The sequence below is a fragment of the Ranitomeya variabilis genome, chromosome 8 (genome assembly GCF_051348905.1).
Source record: "Ranitomeya variabilis isolate aRanVar5 chromosome 8, aRanVar5.hap1, whole genome shotgun sequence".
NCBI classification, from domain to species: Eukaryota; Metazoa; Chordata; class Amphibia; order Anura; family Dendrobatidae; genus Ranitomeya; species Ranitomeya variabilis.
Genome location: NC_135239.1, coordinates 220,263,216 through 220,283,716, shown reverse-complemented (window position 1 = coordinate 220,283,716; position 20,501 = coordinate 220,263,216). Strand labels below are relative to the sequence as shown.

Here is a 20,501-nt window from a genome sequence, read left to right as displayed (position 1 = left end):
TACACATGCTATCACATATAATCATATGATGCAAACAGCCAATGTATGGAAAAAGTGTGGGACACACTAATGCTACTAAGCAAAACCACTAAGAAATAGTGCAAAAGTCCAAAATACATCTAAAAATATATTTATTGGACCAATAATAGACCAAGACAGCAAGGTAGGAGACGTGAAGAAAAACCTCCTGGAGCCTGGGAAGAAGACAACGATCCCCAGATGTAGTGAAGCAAACGCCCCACAGTGTTGTGGGAATATGCTCACATGTAAAAAGGCACCACACTGTCCAATGGTTACAGAAAGATAATAATATAGTACTCAACAATAATTACAATGAATCCCATAGACAGCTGAAAGCACAAAGAACCACAGTGGAATAGGGGATCACGCCAGCTCCAGCCCACCCCATCATATCCGAGAGTAAAGGTCTGAACATGTAAGTTCCAGGTCCCAAACCTATCGACCAGATCTTACCACACAATGATGGAGATTGTAGGATAGTAGAGGTTATCACCGCAGTCTGGGAGCGAGGCAGGTGCCACAGTACAGAATTCAAGGGGCCGGGGGGATGGGGTAGACAAACTGTTACGGTATTGTTATGTTACCGCAGTATTTCCCAAACTCCAGTCCTCACGGACCCCACAGCTCATGTTTTCAGGATGTCCATAGTGTTGCACAGGTGACACAATTCCTGATGCCTTGATGATACTTCCACTACTTGCGCAATACTAAGGGAATCCTGAAAACACGACCCGTGGGGTCCGTGAGGACTGGAGTTTGGGAAACACTGTGTTACAGCTTAGAAGCAGGAGAGGACAGAGGAGAAGCTTCGTTAGGGGCAGACGGTGAATGCAGAGCAGATGACCGGCCGGCAGCTCCAGAGGCCACGTTCACACCTAATCTTACCACCCAGGAAACTCCCCAAATGGAGGGAGAAAAAGATTCTCAACATCCAGTTCATGTATTGTACAAACCAGGACTACGGGGAGGAGGAGAGTTTTACAGGAAGCAGAACCCATCACAGGGACTCGGCAATACCGGACTGTCATCCCATGTAGTGGAAATAAAGACCGTGACGTCCATGAGGTGGTAGAAGGCGGCACAAGATAACTGGTGATGTGACCTGTGAATATGATCAGCGCTGGTGGCGGCTACTGGACTCTGCCAAGATTGTGAAAATGAAGAAGTGACTTTTCTGCACCTTCCGGTCCAGCGCCGTCCTTTGTGTATCCAAGAAAACCAGACATTGTAAAATATATAACTCGGGTGGAGCCAAGCACCATGACAGGCCGTCCATTGCTAGTAATATGGACAAGATGACCTTTCACCACTAGAAGGGACACATTGATGATAACAGGCCAGTGTAATAACGAGCTATGCCACCGGCATCAGGGGCTTATCTCCAGCATTCTGTAATGCATTCTGTAATGCTGTAGATAAGCCCCCGATGTATCCTGAAAGATGAGAAAAAGAGGTTAGATTATACTCACCCAGGGGCGGTCCGGGGCCTCCCATCTTCATACGATGACGTCCTCTTCTGGTCTTCACGCTCCGGCGCAGGCGTACTTATATTTCCTGTTGAGGGCAAAGTACTGCAGTGCGCAGGGTCCGGGAAAGGTCAGAGAGGCCCAGCACCTCATCAGGGAGATAAAGTACGCCTGCGCCGGAGCGTGAAGACAAGAAGAGGACGTCATCGTAAGAAGATGGGAGGCCCCGGACCGCCCCTGGGTGAGTGTAATCTAACCTCTTTTTCTCCTCTTTCAGGATACATCGGGGGCTAATCTACAGCATTACAGAATGCGTTACAGAATGCTGGAGACAAGCCCCTGATGGCGGTGACCTTACCTCACCATCGATTTTGGGGTGACGGGTTCCCTTTAATCTTGTTTTTAACACATAATTAGGATGAGACTGTATTTAGAAAATCACACTTGAGGATATGATCATCTTTTTTCTTTTGGTTTGTTCAATGCATTCAGGTTGAAAATGCTGAGCAAGTTGTTAGGATGATTAAGGCCATGTGCAGACGTTGCGGATTTACTGCAGATCCGCAGCGTTTTTTTTCTGCGCAGAAACGCTGCAGATCCGCAAGTGATTTACAGTACAATGTAAATCAATGGAAAAAAAATTGCTGTGTGGAAAATTCCTCACGGAAAACACTGCGGATCAAAAGAAGGAGCATGTCATTTATTTGTGCAGATCTTCAGCGTTGTACCCATTCCACTATAGAAATCCGCAGGGGTAAAAACGCAAGAAATCGGCACAGAATCCGCATAAAAAAAGTCAAATGGCGCTCCTTCCCTTCCGAGCTCTGCCATGCACCCAAACAGTGGTTTACCCCCACATATGGGGTATCAGCGTACTCAGGACAAATTGTACAACAACTTTTGGGGTCCATTTTCTCCTGTTGGTAAAATAAAACAAATTGGAGCTGAAGTAAATTTTGTGTGAAAAAAAGTTAAATGTTCATTTTTATTTAAACATTCCAAAAATTCCTGTGAAACACCTGAAGGGTTAATAAACTTCTTGAATGCGGTTTTGAGCACCTTGAGGGGTGCAGTTTTTAGAATGGTGTCACACTTGGGTATTTTCTATCCTATAGACCCCTCAAAATGACTTCAAATGTGAGGTGGTCCCTAAAAAATGGTGTTGTAAAAATGAGAAATTGCTGGTCAACTCTTAACCCTTATAACTCCCTAAGGAAAAAAAAATTTGGTTCCAAAATTGTGCTGATGTAAAGTAGACATGTGGGAAATGTTACTTATTAAGTATTTTGTGTGACATCTCTGTGATTTATGGGCATGAAAATTCAAAGTTGGAAAATTGCAAAATTTTCACCATATTTCCGTTTTTTTTTCACAAATAAACGCGATAGTAATGTTGAGGAAATGTTACCACTATCATGAAGACTATAAACATAAGGGTGAATGACCTCGGGGAGATCAAAACATCCAACACCGCGGAGACACCATCACGTGTTTCTCAACGCAGTGATCCAGAACACTGCCCCCATCCCTTATGGGAAATATGCAAATGCATGTAAAGTAAGCTGCGGAGACACCATCACGTGTTTCTCAACGCAGTGATCCAGAACACTGCCCCCATCCCTTATGGGAAATATGCAAATGCATGTAGAAAAGCCGCGGAGACACCATCACGTGTTTCTCAACGCAAGCAATGAATAGCCAGGCCTTTCACCGGGAAGGAACAACCACTGGAAGGGCAGCATCCAAGACAGGAAAACCACCTATGCCAAAACATGGTATCAATCCACAGACAGCTTTTTCGGGGTATTTGCCCCGTGATGGTGTCTCCGCAGCTTTTCTACATGCATTTGCATATTTCCCATAAGGGATAGGGGCAGTGTTCTGGATCACTGCGTTGAGAAACACGTGATGGTGTCTCCGCGGTGTTGGATGTTTTGATCTCCCCGAGGTCATTCACCCTCGTGTTTATAGTCTTTTCACTAGGCACTGCTCCTAATAGCCACTTTCCTACTCCACACTGATGAGGGGCAAATACCCCGAAACAGCTGTCTGTGGATGGATACCATGTTTTGGCATAGGTGGTTTTCCTGTCTTGGATGCTGCCCTTCCCGTGGTTGTTCCTTCCCGGTGAAAGACCTGGCTATTCATTGCTTGCATTGAGAAACATGTGATGGTGTCTCCGCGGCTTTTCTACATGCACCACTATCATGAAGTACAATATGTCATGAGAAAACAATGTCAGAATCACCGGGATCCGTTGAAGCTTCAGTTATAACCTCATAAAGGGACAGTGGTCAGAGACTCGGAATTGTACAAATTGTCCCGGTCATTAGCATGCAAACCACCCTCAGGGCTTAATCGGTTAAGTGGTGTGGTGACAATTAATTGTCGGACTTCTGGGGTAGCAATAATTTAGAAAAATACAAATGGGGTAAAGTTGGTGACATCTAATTTTATTCCAGGGGCTACTGAAAAAGGGGGAAATTGAGGGAAAATGCATTGTCTGAATACGACAGTGGAGGGAGGACTGTGGACCTTGGTGCTGCCTTTGACAATTCGGCAGTGACCACTGACTCCACCACCATCACAAGCTGTGGGATCCTGTGGGGGGGAAAGTGGCGTCATCTCTGCCTGAAAACTGTTCTGCTTCCGAAGCAGGAGATTTCACTCCTGGAACTTCCGGAGCAAAGCGGGATGTACGCCTGCTCCACGGTGAATGTTCTGCGGGTCATTGTTTTATTTTATACGAATGCCTAACAAAAAATAAACTTAATCTAACACTATGAAGCCTAGCCTAATCTAACACTATGAAGCCTAGCCTAATCTAACACTATGAAGCCTAGCTTAATCTAACACTATGAAGCCTAGCCTAATCTAACACTATGAAGCCTAGCCTAATCTAACACTCGGAAGCCTAGCCTAATCTAACACTCGGAAGCCTAGCCTAATCTAACACTCGGAAGCCTAGCCTAATCTAACACTCGGAAGCCTAGCCTAATCTAACACTATGAAGCCTAGCCTAATCTAACACTATGAAGCCTAGCCTAATCTAACACTATGAAGCCTAGCCTAATCTAACACTATGAAGCCTAGCCTAATCTAACACTATGAAGCCTAGCCTAATCTAACACTATGAAGCCTAGCCTAATCTAACACTATGAAGCCTAGCCTAATCTAACACTATGAAGCCTAGCCTAATCTAACACTCGGAAGCCTAGCCTAATCTAACACTCGGAAGCCTAGCCTAATCTAACACTCGGAAGCCTAGCCTAATCTAACACTCGGAAGCCTAGCCTAATCTAACACTCGGAAGCCTAGCCTAATCTAACACTCGGAAGCCTAGCCTAATCTAACACTCGGAAGCCTAGCCTAATCTAACACTCGGAAGCCTAGCCTAATCTAACACTCGGAAGCCTAGCCTAATCTAACACTATGAAGCCTAGCCTAATCTAACACTATGAAGCCTAGCCTAATCTAACACTATGAAGCCTAGCCTAATCTAACACTATGAAGCCTAGCCTAATCTAACACTATGAAGCCTAGCCTAATCTAACACTATGAAGCCTAGCCTAATCTAACACTATCACTATGAAGCCTAGCCTAATCTAACACTCGGAAGCCTAGCCTAATCTAACACTATTAAGCCTAGCCTAATCTAACACTTGGAAGCCTAGCCTAATCTAACACTCGGAAGCCTAGCCTAATCTAACACTCGGAAGCCTAGCCTAATCTAACACTCGGAAGCCTAGCCTAATCTAACACTCGGAAGCCTAGCCTAATCTAACACTCGGAAGCCTAGCCTAATCTAACACTCGGAAGCCTAGCCTAATCTAACACTCGGAAGCCTAGCCTAATCTAACACTCGGAAGCCTAGCCTAATCTAACACTCGGAAGCCTAGCCTAATCTAACACTCGGAAGCCTAGCCTAATCTAACACTCGGAAGCCTAGCCTAATCTAACACTCGGAAGCCTAGCCTAATATAACACTAGGAAGCCTAGCCTAATCTAACACTATGAAGCCTAGCCTAATCTAACACTATGAAGCCTAGCCTAATCTAACACTATGAAGCCTAGCCTAATCTAACACTATGAAGCCTAGCCTAATCTAACACTATGAAGCCTAGCCTAATCTAACACTATGAAGCCTAGCCTAATCTAACACTATGAAGCCTAGCCTAATCTAACACTATGAAGCCTAGCCTAATCTAACACTATGAAGCCTAGCCTAATCTAACACTAGGAAGCCTAGCCTAATCTAACACTAGGAAGCCTAGCCTAATCTAACACTCGGAAGCCTAGCCTAATCTAACACTCGGAAGCCTAGCCTAATCTAACACTCGGAAGCCTAGCCTAATCTAACACTCGGAAGCCTAGCCTAATCTAACACTCGGAAGCCTAGCCTAATCTAACACTCGGAAGCCTAGCCTAATCTAACACTCGGAAGCCTAGCCTAATCTAACACTCGGAAGCCTAGCCTAATCTAACACTCGGAAGCCTAGCCTAATCTAACACTCGGAAGCCTAGCCTAATCTAACACTCGGAAGCCTAGCCTAATCTAACACTCGGAAGCCTAGCCTAATCTAACACTCGGAAGCCTAGCCTAATCTAACACTAGGAAGCCTAGCCTAATCTAACACTAGGAAGCCTAGCCTAATCTAACACTAGGAAGCCTAGCCTAATCTAACACTATGAAGCCTAGCCTAATCTAACACTATGAAGCCTAGCCTAATCTAACACTATGAAGCCTAGCCTAATCTAACACTCGGAAGCCTAGCCTAATCTAACACTCGGAAGCCTAGCCTAATCTAACACTCGGAAGCCTAGCCTAATCTAACACTCGGAAGCCTAGCCTAATCTAACACTATGAAGCCTAGCCTAATCTAACACTATGAAGCCTAGCCTAATCTAACACTATGAAGCCTAGCCTAATCTAACACTATGAAGCCTAGCCTAATCTAACACTATGAAGCCTAGCCTAATCTAACACTATGAAGCCTAGCCTAATCTAACACTATGAAGCCTAGCCTAATCTAACACTATGAAGCCTAGCCTAATCTAACACTATGAAGCCTAGCCTAATCTAACACTCGGAAGCCTAGCCTAATCTAACACTCGGAAGCCTAGCCTAATCTAACACTCGGAAGCCTAGCCTAATCTAACACTCGGAAGCCTAGCCTAATCTAACACTCGGAAGCCTAGCCTAATCTAACTCTCGGAAGCCTAGCCTAATCTAACACTCGGAAGCCTAGCCTAATCTAACACTCGGAAGCCTAGCCTAATCTAACACTCGGAAGCCTAGCCTAATCTAACACTATGAAGCCTAGCCTAATCTAACACTATGAAGCCTAGCCTAATCTAACACTATGAAGCCTAGCCTAATCTAACACTATGAAGCCTAGCCTAATCTAACACTATGAAGCCTAGCCTAATCTAACACTATGAAGCCTAGCCTAATCTAACACTATCACTATGAAGCCTAGCCTAATCTAACACTCGGAAGCCTAGCCTAATCTAACACTATTAAGCCTAGCCTAATCTAACACTTGGAAGCCTAGCCTAATCTAACACTCGGAAGCCTAGCCTAATCTAACACTCGGAAGCCTAGCCTAATCTAACACTCGGAAGCCTAGCCTAATCTAACACTCGGAAGCCTAGCCTAATCTAACACTCGGAAGCCTAGCCTAATCTAACACTCGGAAGCCTAGCCTAATCTAACACTCGGAAGCCTAGCCTAATCTAACACTCGGAAGCCTAGCCTAATCTAACACTCGGAAGCCTAGCCTAATCTAACACTCGGAAGCCTAGCCTAATCTAACACTCGGAAGCCTAGCCTAATCTAACACTCGGAAGCCTAGCCTAATCTAACACTAGGAAGCCTAGCCTAATCTAACACTATGAAGCCTAGCCTAATCTAACACTATGAAGCCTAGCCTAATCTAACACTATGAAGCCTAGCCTAATCTAACACTATGAAGCCTAGCCTAATCTAACACTATGAAGCCTAGCCTAATCTAACACTATGAAGCCTAGCCTAATCTAACACTATGAAGCCTAGCCTAATCTAACACTATGAAGCCTAGCCTAATCTAACACTATGAAGCCTAGCCTAATCTAACACTAGGAAGCCTAGCCTAATCTAACACTAGGAAGCCTAGCCTGGCACTAGCGAGCCTAGCCTAATCTAACACTATGAAGCCTAGCCTAATCTAACACTATGAAGCCTAGCCTAATCTAACACTATGAAGCCTAGCCTAATCTAACACTAGGAAGCCTTGCCTAATCTAACACTAGGAAGCCTAGCCTAATCTAACACTAGGAAGCCTAGCCTGGCACTAGTGAGCCTAGCCTAATCTAACACTATGAAGCCTAGCCTAATCTAACACTAGGAAGCCTAGCCTAATCTAACACTAGGAAGCCTAGCCTAATCTAACACTAGGAAGCCTAGCCTAATCTAACACTATCACTATGAAGCCTAGCCTAATCTAACACTCGGAAGCCTAGCCTAATCTAACACTATTAAGCCTAGCCTAATCTAACACTTGGAAGCCTAGCCTAATCTAACACTATGAAGCCTAGCCTAATCTAACACTATGAAGCCTAGCCTAATCTAACACTATGAAGCCTAGCCTAATCTAACACTATGAAGCCTAGCCTAATCTAACACTATGAAGCCTAGCCTAATCTAACACTATGAAGCCTAGCCTAATCTAACACTCGGAAGCCTAGCCTAATCTAACACTATGAAGCCTAGCCTAATCTAACACTATGAAGCCTAGCCTAATCTAACACTATGAAGCCTAGCCTAATCTAACACTATGAAGCCTAGCCTAATCTAACACTATGAAGCCTAGCCTAATCTAACACTATGAAGCCTAGCCTAATCTAACACTAGGAAGCCTAGCCTAATCTAACACTAGGAAGCCTAGCCTAATCTAACACTATGAAGCCTGGCCTAATCTAACACTAGGAAACCTAGCCTGGCACTAGCGAGCCTAGCCTAATCTAACACTATGAAGCCTAGCCTAATCTAACACTATGAAGCCTAGCCTAATCTAACACTATGAAGCCTAGCCTAATCTAACACTATGAAGCCTAGCCTAATCTAACACTATGAAGCCTAGCCTAATCTAACACTATGAAGCCTAGCCTAATCTAACACTAGGAAGCCTAGCCTAATCTAACACTAGGAAGCCTAGCCTGGCACTAGCGAGCCTAGCCTAATTTAACACTATGAAGCCTAGCCTAATCTAACACTATGAAGCCTAGCCTAATCTAACACTATGAAGCCTAGCCTAATCTAACACTAGGAAGCCTAGCCTAATCTAACACTATGAAGCCTAGCCTAATCTAACACTAGGAAGCCTAGCCTGGCACTAGCGAGCCTAGCCTCGCACTAGCAAACGGAGCCTAATCCAAATTTAACAGTATTTTTTTTTTTTTTTTTTTACGAATCCCCCCAAACCCTAACCCTAGCTAAAGGCAAAAAAAGAAAGCGAAAATTAGAATTCTAAAATAAAGAAAATCTAACTAGGAAAATGACAAATATTGGGTTTTCGATCACTGGGGTAGGGTCCATCACAATGATCAAAAGTCAGGAACCAATAGAAAAAAAAATCCCTGCTGTTGCCGAGTGCTGACCGGCAGATCTTGATGGACGCACTGCGCATTTGCTCGCCATTTTTCTTCCGAAACAGGAGGAGGGGGGCAAGGGGATGACGTCGCCGGTAGTAAGGTAGCGTGGGGGTGGCATGGTAGATCATGTCAAGTTTATATTGAACAAATATCACACTCGCCCACAAAGCGCTCCACAGTTCAGCACCATCCTACATCTCCTCCCTCAGCTCAGTCTACTACCCTTCCCGTCTTCTCCACAGTTCAACACCATCTACATCTCCTCCCTCAGCTCAGTCTACTACCCTTCCCGTCTTCTCCACAGTTCAACACCATCTACATCTCCTCCCTCAGCTCAGTCTACTACCCTTCCCGTCTTCTCCACAGTTCAACACCATCTACATCTCCTCCCTCAGCTCAGTCTACTACCCTTCCCGTCCTCTCCATGGTTCAACACCATCTACATCTCCATTGTCTCAGTCTACCACCCTTCCCATCCTCTCCATGGTTCAGCACCATCTACATTTCCTCCATTGTCTGTCTACCACCCTTCTCGTCTTCTCCACGGTTCAGCACCATCTAGATCTCCTCCATTGTCTGTCTACCACCCTTCCCGTCTTCTCCACAGTTCAACACCATCTACATCTCCTCCATTGTCTGGCTACCACCCTTCTCGTCTTCTCCACAGTTCAGCACCATCTACATCTCCCTTACCTCAGTCTACCACCCTTCCCGTGCCTTCCACGCTCTATTATGGCCTTTTCTGTGTTCTCCCCACAGATCCCACCTGTTCCCAGTGAAAGCCATGTATAACCTGGAGGATGATGAGAGTCAAGGTGTGGTGGTCATCAACCTCCTCCCGCTGCTGTCACAGGATGTCAGTAATAAAGGCTCAACCCCAATCCTCAGAGAAGGACGGTGAGTGGCCGCTGTGTGCCAGCCTCCCCTTTCACTGCTAGGGGCTGGCGGCCTCCCCTCTTGTTGTGCCTGCTGGGGGCTGCCGGCCTCCCCTCTCGCTGTGCCTGCTGGGGGCTGGCGGCCTCCCCTCTCGCTGTGCCTGCTGGGGGCTGGCGGCCTCCCCTCTCGCTGTGCCTGCTGGGGGCTGGCGGCCTCCCCTCTCGCTGTGCCTGCTGGGGGCTGGCGGCCTCCCCTCTCGCTGTGCCTGCTGGGGGCTGGCGGCCTCCCCTCTCGCTGTGCCTGCTGGGGGCTGGCGGCCTCCCCTCTTGTTGTTCTTGCATTGGGTTGCCTGCCTCCCTTTCAGCATTTTTGCGTAGGGCTGCTGGTCTCGCCATGTTTGTGGGGGATAACGGAAGGAGATATAAGAGGGGAGACAAGGGCTGCAGAGTCTAAGTGTAGGTGTATATTCATATGGTTGCAGTCGCCCTTTGGATGTCTTGTATGTACATTCAGTTGATCCGTATGATGGATCCACTCCTTATAGTCTTCCGGTCTGCAGCACAATTGCAGGAACTATCGCAGCCTCAATCCAAGGAGTGCATGTGAATACAATGGTTAAAAAAATAAATAAAAAACATTCCTCTCTTTGGGCTTCTGAAAGCCCAGGATAGTTTAGAGGTTGAGATAATTTATTAGGACACTTTAATAAGAACAAAACCAGGCGTTTCAGCCCACAGCGGCCTTCATCAGGTATAATGTCTGCTCTTTATGGACTGGTGACTCCTGACACCTAGCAGGGCTGTGCCTCAATTAATGGGGATGAACACTCCACCCCAAGTGGGTCAGTGGCATCCTAAACCAATCCCTATCAAACCGAGAAAACATTCTATAAGTAAAGCTAAAAACACTGCAAAGAGAGGTTCTGCTATAAAACCAGTATTTCTAGATCAGAGCAGCACGCTCTCAAGCAATTATACCAAAAATAGTCCTAGGACAAGCGGACAAAGGAGGTGGATGGGGATTCAAAGTCGGGAAATATACGTGCAGGAAGCCTACAATATCCTAACAAATGGAAAAGATCACAAAAACTAAATATGGATCCAATTCACAATACCATCTATTAATAAATCAACATATTATCAACAAAAAAGAAAAACGTTTTCTGACAAACAAAAATCCAAGCCCAGCATCACTTACCGAAGATTCACCAAAATCCTCCAGCGCCACCAGGTAGAGCAGTAATCTCAGGTATCGGATCTTTGGCCGGCCACTTAGCCCATTATATAGATTTCCATCTTACTGGATTCTAACCAACTTATAAAGGATTATTTCTATAATACAGTAGATGTGAGCACAATATGGGAATCGAAGCCTTAGCACACGATCTACCTGGGATTCCAGATATGCCGCCAGTCCCGAGAGATTTCCTCATAGCAGGTGTAACATGTACCGTATATGCTCGAGTATAAGCCGACCCCCCTAATTTTGCCACTAAAAACTGGGTAAACTTAATGACTCGAGTATAAGCCTAGGGTGGGAAATGCAGCATCTACCGGTAAATGTCAAAAATAGAAATAGATACCAATAAAAGTAAAATTAATTGAGACATCAGTAGGTTGTGTTTTTGAATATCCATATTGAATAAGGAGCCCCATATGATGATCCATAAAGTTTATGATGGCCCCATAAGATGCTCCATATTAAAATATGCCCCATATAATGCTGCATAAAGGTTAATAATGGCCCCATAAGATGCTCCATAGAGACACTTGCCCCATATAGTGCTGCACAAACGTTGATTATGGCCCCATAAGATGCTCCATACAGACACTTGCCCCATTACACTAGGTTCCAAATTATTATGCAAATTACATTTTATTCGGAGGCCCATGACAGCACTACGAGAGAGGGGATCCGCCCTTCAGGAACAGGAAACCTACAGAGATACAAAAGGGCGGCACCTCTCCCTATGCATCAGTTGGTTTCCTGTTCCTGGAGGGACAGGATCCTACAGATGAAAATCTCCGTAGTGGATCCCAGGCCGGCCGAATCTGGTAGCGGGGGGGTCTCCTACCTCGGCCGGTGCGGATGTCCCTGGAGGCGCCACGGTGGTCCTGGCTGGACTGCACGTCGGTGGCGTATGGCAGCAGGGAGCAGGGTCCGGAGGATTGCCTGATCTCCATTCTATGCCGGCGTTGGTAAGTATATCCCCTCCTTGGTTCTTGCAGCGATGCGGTGCGGCGGTGGAGTGGGGTAGCGGTGACGGGAGAGCGGCGCCGACCGGAGCGCTGTCGCACATCTCCGGCGTCCTGCACCGCTCTCAGGAGCGTTTCCGGAGTGCTGTGACGCCGGGGGCGGAGTCGGCAGGCGCTTCCGGGTTACTGGATGGCTGCGCATGCGCAGTCTATCCAAGATGGCGGCGCCCATCGATCCTGGACACCGGATTCCCCACTAACTACCGCTGACCTCCCAGCTGCGGTCTGGTAAGCAGAAACCAATGGGATGACGCCAGGCAGCCTGCTGACCGGAACCCAGGGGGATTTAAGCAGGTGTCGGACTTGGAGCCCTGCTTTTGGTCACACTTCCATCATGGAGAGTGATGGTGAGCAGCCTCAGCTACTGGAGGTGCGACAGAAGCCCTTGGAGAAGGAGCATGTCAGGAGTGACCAGTCCAGCCGCAAAAGCTCGTCCAAGCAGGGATCGAGAGCGTCGACTGGGAAAGAACCCCCTCGTGTTCCGGTACCTTTCTTGGCGTACGCTGGTAAGTGATCTACGTGAATGTTCACTCAGTGACGCGGGCCCCCTTATACTTTGTCATTCTAGGGGAAGAAAAGTGCAAAGACGAAACATAAGGAGTGCGCCCTATGTGGAATCCCCTTACCAGATTCTTATCCCAAAAAGTTATGTGCCCCCTGTATACAGCAGACGGTGAGGTCTACAGGTGTGGTAGGGGTTAAGGGACATCAGGTCGGATAGATGGTATCACCTTATTGTCCTCCCCTAGGTAGCGGAAGAATCTGCAACTACGGCTAACTTAAAAGAGATGATCCGTCTGGAAGTAAGGGAATCCCTGCGGTCTCTATCCCAGGCGGGAAGTTCAAAACCTAGAACTCCCTTAATCTCTGAGTCTTCGGAGGAAGAAAGAGAGGAAGGTTCCTATGGCTCTATTCCCTCTTCCTCGTCATCGGAAGAGGACTCTGGCCGTTTTTGTCTGCCGCTGGACCGAGTTGATAAACTAGTTAAATCGGTCAGGGGTACGATGGGCCTGGAAGAGCCAAAAACTCAACCTTCCAGGCAGGAATTAATGTTCAGCGGATTAGACCATAAGAAACGCAGATCTTTTCCGGTGATAGATAAAGTTCAAGAGTTAATTCTCCGAGAGTGGAAGAAACCGGAGAAAAAAGGCTCGTTACCACCAGCTTTAAAACGCAGGTATCCCTTTGAGGATGCAGCGGTTGATACCTGGGACAAGGCCCCTAAGCTAGATGCTGCGGTGGCAAAAGCGTCCAAAAAAGCCGCATTACCCTTTGAGGATATGGGGTCCCTTAAAGATCCGCTTGATAGGAAGGCAGACACCTTTCTTAAAGGTACCTGGGAGATGGCGGCTGGATCTCTGAGACCAGCGGTGGCCGCAACGTGTACAGGAAGATCCTTAATGGTCTGGCTGAATCAGCTGGAGTCACAACTTAAGGAAGGTGCGTCCAGGAATACAATCCTGAATGCGCTCCCAGTAATTCAAGATGCTGCGGCCTTCCTGTCGGACGCTTCATTGGATTCTGTCAAGATGGCGGCCAGAGCAGCAGGTCTTTCCAACGCGGCTCGTAGAGCCTTATGGTTAAAATGTTGGTCCGGTGACATCCAATCAAGATCCAAGCTCTGCGCTATCCCATGTAAAGGGGAATATCTCTTCGGACCAACTCTGGATGACTTGCTTGAAAAAGCAGGTGATAAGAAGAAGTTCCCTAATCTGGCATCAGCATCTTACCGTCGCCCCTTCAACAGAAGGAGGTTTGGTCGCGGAAGGAAACGCGCATCCTCACCCTCGAGAGATAATTTCAGATGGGAGGATAGACGCAAGAGAGGTACGGGCTATATGTTCCGCCGTTCCTCAAAAGAACGTAAAAAGTCAGACCAATGACTAGCAATCCCTGTGGGAGGGAGATTGGCAGCCTTCTCTTCCGCATGGTCTGACATCACTAATAGTGACTGGGTCCGAGGCATTGTATCAGACGGCCTGAGACTGGAGTTTGACCATTGGCCTCGGGATAAGTTCAAATTAACCCCCTTACGTTCCTCCTCTATTGAACAAACGGCTTTGGAAGCTGAAGTCACCAATTTATGTCTTAAAAAGGTGCTGATTGAGATCCCAGATTCAGAAAGAGGAAGAGGGTTCTACTCTCCTCTATTTCTGATTCAAAAACCAGATAAGTCATTTAGGACCATCATTAATCTTAAATCTCTTAATGAATTCCTGGTTAATAAAACCTTCAGAATGGAGTCTATCAGTACTACAATAAAGATGTTGTTCAAACACTGCTTTATGGTAGTTGTAGATCTTAAGGACGCATACTATCATGTTCCTATCCATGAGAACTTCCAGAGGTTCCTGAGGGTGGCGGTGTCTATAGAGGGAATTGTTCGTCATTTTCAATATCGAGCCCTTCCCTTCGGCATTTCTGCAGCTCCTAGGATATTTACCAAGGTAGTCGCTGAGGTTATGGCATATTTGCGAGAATCCGATATCCTCATAATACCTTATCTGGATGATTTCCTTATTGTGGGGAATTCAGCAGATCATTGCCTTTCGCAAGCAATGACAGCCATAGCCAAACTAGAACATCTGGGCTGGATTATAAATTATGACAAATCCCGTTTACAGCCCCTAAAAATTCAGAGATTCCTCGGACTGTTATTAAATTCAGAGACCCAACAATGCTGTTTGCCGCCTGATAAATTACTCCACATTCAACAACAGGTGTTGAAAGCGATTAATAAACCATCCATGACCCTTAGACAGACTATGTCACTGTTAGGATCCCTAACTTCGTGCATTCCTGCCGTCCGTTGGGCCCAATTCCATACCAGACCTTTACAGTTTGAGGTTCTGGACAATGATAGAGCCTTACAGGGGTCCTTGCAGGGTCAGGTGACGTTAAGTCCAGTAGTACTTACATCTCTCAGATGGTGGCTAGTAGAAGGCAATCTGTCGGCAGGAGTTCCCTGGGTGACACATGTGACTCGTGTAATAACAACTGACGCCAGCCCTACGGGATGGGGGGCGCACATGGGTGACATCGTAGTTCAAGGGCTATGGGACCCTCAAACATCAGCTTCCTCCAATCAGAGAGAGTTAATGGCTATTGAGCTAGCAGTTAAAAAACTCCTCGTGTATCTACAGGGTCACCATGTCAAGATCCTCTCCGACAACCAGGTGGCAGTAGCCTACGTAAACCACCAGGGTGGAACACACTCCGAATCTCTGATGGAAGTAGCAGACCGCCTTCTCCAGACAGCAGAGAGCAATTTACTATCTTTAACTGCTCTACATTTAAAAGGGAAAGAAAACATAAAAGCGGACTTTCTAAGCCGCAACACGTTAAAACAAGGGGAATGGTCCCTGAACAGAGACATCTTCGGTCAGATTGTCCACATGTGGGGTCATCCAGACGTAGACCTGTTTGCCACCAGGGACAACAGAAAAACAAAAAAATTCTGTTCTCTGAATCCCAGGGAGAATCCGTTGGCAGTGGACGCCTTCCTGATCAAATGGGACTTCCGTTTGGCTTATGCGTTTCCCCCGCTGGGCCTATTACCTCTTGTGGTCAGGAAAATAAGGGAGGACCGAGCAAGGGTCATACTGGTCGCCCCTTTCTGGCCCAAGAGAGCTTGGTTCGCGTGGCTCAGGACCATGTCGGTGGAAGACCCCTGGGTACTTCCGGACATTCCCAATTTACTCCATCAAGGTCCGATCACCCATCCGCAGGTGAAGGGGCTCCATTTGACGGCATGGTGTTTGAGAGGTCATTATTAAAAAACAGAGGTTTTTCCCCAAACTTAATTGATACCCTTATGAAGAGTAGAAAAAATATAACAACAAAGATCTACTCTAGAACCTGGAGGAAGTTCTTGGCCTCTTCAGATTTCAGAATTGAAGAAGGGTTACCAATTAACCAAATTTTAGAATTCCTGCAGAAAGGGTTAGAGTTAAACCTATCCACGAGTACACTAAAAGTACAAGTCTCAGCCCTGGGGGCCCTGTTTTCTTGTAACGTTGCTAATAACTATTGGGTATCAAGGTTTATAAAAGCTTCTAGTAGAGCTAGACCTATACACAAGAACAGGTCGGTACCTTGGGATCTCAACCTAGTCCTGTCAGCCTTGACTAGAGAACCGTTTGAGCCCTTACATTCTGCTTCAATTAAATTATTGTCCCTCAAGACAGCGTTCTTGGTAGCGATAACATCTGCTCGTAGAGTAGGGGACATTCAAGCGCTCTCTAGACTCTCCCCATATACAGAGTTTTTACAGGACAGAGTAGTCCTAAAACCGGACCCCGCCTATTTGCCAAAAGTCGCCTCACATTTTCACAGATCACAGGAGATAGTGTTACCATCATTTCTCCCTAACCCCTCTAACGCCAAAGAAGAACTACTCCATACATTAGATGTTAGGAGATGCCTGTTAGAATACATCACAGTCACTAACGCTTGGAAGAGAGAGGATGCGTTATTTTTATCCTTCCAAGGTCCTAGGAAAGGGCTTAGAGTTTCGAAGTTCACACTAGCGAAGTGGATTAGGGAGGCTATCTCTCTGGCTTATACTGCAGGTGGAGGTCCGGCTCCGCAGAATCTGAGGGCGCATTCCACCAGGGCCATGGCTACATCCTGGGCGGAAAGATCTGGAGTATCAATCGACCAGATATGTAAGGCAGCTACGTGGTCGTCCCCTTCCACCTTTTTCAAGCACTATCGGTTGGACTTGGGGTGCTCCTCTGATCTCACCTTCGGGTTAAGGGTGCTGCAGGCTATAGTCCCTCCCTAAGGTAGTTTTACATCTCTGTAATTCTCTCGTAGTGCTGTCATGGGAGTCCGAATAAAGCATTAAGCTACTTACGGGTAGCTGCGTTTTTCGGAGGCCCATGACAGCACCCTTAGTTCCCTCCCTATTCACGGGGGGTTGCACTTCCTATAATGTATATAATGAGATATATATAGATCTCACGTGTGGTATTTGTATTGGATTAGTTTTGTATATAAACTGTATATAATATTTGTGTGCTACTAACCGCGGTAGTCCTCTCAGGCTCTAATATACAACTGATGCATAGGGAGAGGTGCCGCCCTTTTGTATCTCTGTAGGTTTCCTGTTCCTGAAGGGCGGATCCCCTCTCTCGTAGTGCTGTCATGGGCCTCCGAAAAACGCAGCTACCCGTAAGTAGCTTAATGCTTTTCTCTGATTTTCCTAAATGGTCGGGGCAAATGACAGTCAGTCTAATAAAAGTCATCACCCGTTTGATTATACATCGAATTTTATTGAAGAAACCTCCCAATGATAACAGTATAATCTCCAAAATGAATAAAACCTCACAATGCACTGTTCCAAATTATTAGGCCCAGTAGAATTTCTAAACATTTGATATGTTTTAAAGAACTGAAAATGCTCGTTTGTGGAATTTGCAGCATTAGGAGGTCACATTCACTGAACAAAAAAGCTATTTAACTCCAAAACATCCTAACAGGCCAAGTTACATGTAACATAGGAACCTTCTTTGATATCACCTTCACAATTCTTGCATCCATTGAACTTGTGAGTTTATGGAGAGTTTCTGCTTGTATTTCTTTGCCTCCCAGAGCTGCTGTTTGGATGTGACCGGCCTCCCACCCTCATTAGATCTTTTGTTTGATGATCCTCCAAAGGTTCTCTATAGGGTTGAGGTCAGGGGAAGATAGTGGCCACACCATGAGTTTATCTCCTTTTATGCCCATAGCAGCCAATTACTCAGTTATTCATTGTCAGCATGAAGATGATTTTGCTCCTGAAGGCACATTTCTGCTTTTTATACCATGGAGGAACGTTGTCAGTCAGAAACTCTATTTACTTTGCTGAGGTCATTTTCACACCTTCAGGAACCTTAAAGGGCCCTACCAGCTGGTTCTCCATGATTCCAGCCCAAAACATGACTCCTCCACCTCCTTGCTGACGTCGCAGCCTTGTTGGGACATGGTGGCCATCCACCAACCATCCACTACTCCATCCATCTGGACCGTCCAGAGTTGCTCAACACTCATCACTAAACAAGACTGTTTGAAAACTAGTCTTCATGTATGTCTGGGCCCACTGCAACCGTTTCTGCTTGTGAACACTGTTTAGAAGTCGCTGAATAGTAGGTTTATGCACCACAGCAAGCCTTTGAAGGATCCTACACCTTGAGGTTCGAGGGACTCCAGGTGCACCAGCAGCTTCAAATAACTGTTTGCTGCTTTGTAATGGTATTTTGGCAGCTGCTCTCTTAATCCAATGAATTTGTCTGCCAGAAAACTTCCTCATTATGCCTTTACTTGCATGAACTCTGATGAGATTTGTGACTGAAACAGAGCACAGACAGAGTATGATGATCACTCTTAAGTTTTCGTGAAATATCTAATTTTTTCATACCTTGTCCAAGGCATTGCACTATTTAACACTTTTCAGCAGCAGAGAGATCCTTTTTATTTCCCATATTGCTTGAAACCTGTGACTGCTTAATAATGTGGAACATCATTTTTGAGTAGTTTTCCTTTAATTAGAATCACCTGGAAAACTAATTATCACGTGTTTAAGATTCATTTCAGTGATTCATTGAGCCCTGAGACACAATACCATCCACGAGTTTATTTGAAAAACAAAACAATTAAATCTTTAAGACACTTAGATCCAATTTGCATAATAATTTGGAACACAGTGTATAATGCTGCACTGACGTTATGGCCCCATAAGATGCTCTATACAGACACTTGCCCCATATAGTGCTGCACAAACGTTAATTATGGCCCCATAAGATGCTCTATACAGACACTTGCCCCATATAGTGCTGCACAAACGTTATGGCCCCATAAGATGCTCCATACAGACACTTTCCCCATTATAGTGCTGCACAAACGTTATGGCCCCATAAGATGTTCCATACAGACACTTGCCCCATTATAATGCTGCACAAACGTTATAGCCCCATAAGATGCCCCATACAGATATTTGCCCCATTTGCTGTTGCTGCGATAAAAATAATAAAATAAAGCACATACTCAACTCTCCGTCGCTCAGGCCCCCGGCACTTTCAATATTCACCTGCTCCTCATTCCGGCGCCGCTCCATCTTCAGCATCTTCTGCACTGACGTTCAGGCAGAGGGCGCGCACTAACCACGTCACCGCGCCCTCTTACCTAAGTGTCACTGCAGAAGACGCTGAAGATAGAGCAGCGGCTGGAACAGGGAGCAGGTGAATATCGCGCAGCGCTGCGCTCCCCGTTATAATCACCTGCTCCTGGCGCGGTGCAGTCCCTGCTTCCCGGCGCTGCTGCTTCCTCTACTGAGCGGTCGCCGTTACCGCTCATTACAGTAATGAATTTGCGGCTCAACCCCTGTGGGAGGTGGAGCCGCATATTTATTACTGTAATGAGCAGTACCATGTGACCGCTCAGTACAGGAAGAAGCTGCTGGCGCCAGGGAAAAGACGTGCAGGGACCGTGCCAGGAGTAGGTGAGTATAATTAGACAGCTGACACTCCCCCTCCCCTGTCGACCCCTGGGTATGACTCGAGTATAAGCCGAGAGGGGGACTTTCAGCCCCAAAAATTGGGCTGAAAATCTCAGCTTATACTCGATTATATACGGTATATTGGAGCACAATGTCTTTGAATTCCAGGGCGAGCTGTTCTTGCAGCAATTTGGCACCGCGATGGGGGCTCAAGTCGCGCCCAGTTTCGCAAATCTCTTTATGGGGCAGTTCGAGTTCTCATCGCCTCTCAGCCAAGCACCTTATAAAGAAAACATATTGCTATACAGGCGTTATATAGACGACCTTATCATCTTTTGGAAGGGCACTGAAAAATTAGCAATTTCACTTGTAGAAGAAGAACTCCAACAAGAATAATTGGGGCATTTCCTTCACATGCAATATCAATAAAGAAAAAATCCATTATTTGGATCTAGAAATTAGTCATTCAGACCCAAAAATTATCACCAAAACCTGCTTTAAAAAAACAGATTCTAATGGTTTTTTGGATTTTCAGAGCGCACACCATTCCAAATGGAAACAGAATATACCGTTTAGTCAATATCGGCGCAGCCGCAAAAATAATATGATAGACATGGACTATGGAGAACAATCCACAATTCTGACAAAAAAATGTTTGGATAAAAAACACCCAAAAAAACTCAAAGGCAAAAGCTCATGAAGCAAACTTTGAAAAAACTCAAACTGGGTGTCTGTCCAAGAAACTCCTAAACAATAACCTTGTAATTCACACCT

At 46.0% G+C, this 20,501-nt stretch overlaps 1 protein-coding gene across 3 annotated transcripts in view; it reads left to right on the top strand.

Moving 5' to 3' along the window:
- Nucleotides 1–20,501, top strand: part of FANCD2 (FA complementation group D2) — a 193,892-nt gene that overhangs the window by 73,731 nt on the left and 99,660 nt on the right. For 2 of the 3 annotated variants that reach the window (XM_077277272.1, XM_077277271.1), the window contains exon 22: nucleotides 9,879–10,016. The exons of the other annotated variant lie outside the window; for it this stretch is intronic. In XM_077277272.1, coding sequence (XP_077133387.1) covers nucleotides 9,879–10,016 — 138 coding nt within the window. The remainder of the gene's footprint in view (nucleotides 1–9,878; nucleotides 10,017–20,501) is intronic. 3 annotated transcript variants of the gene reach the window in all.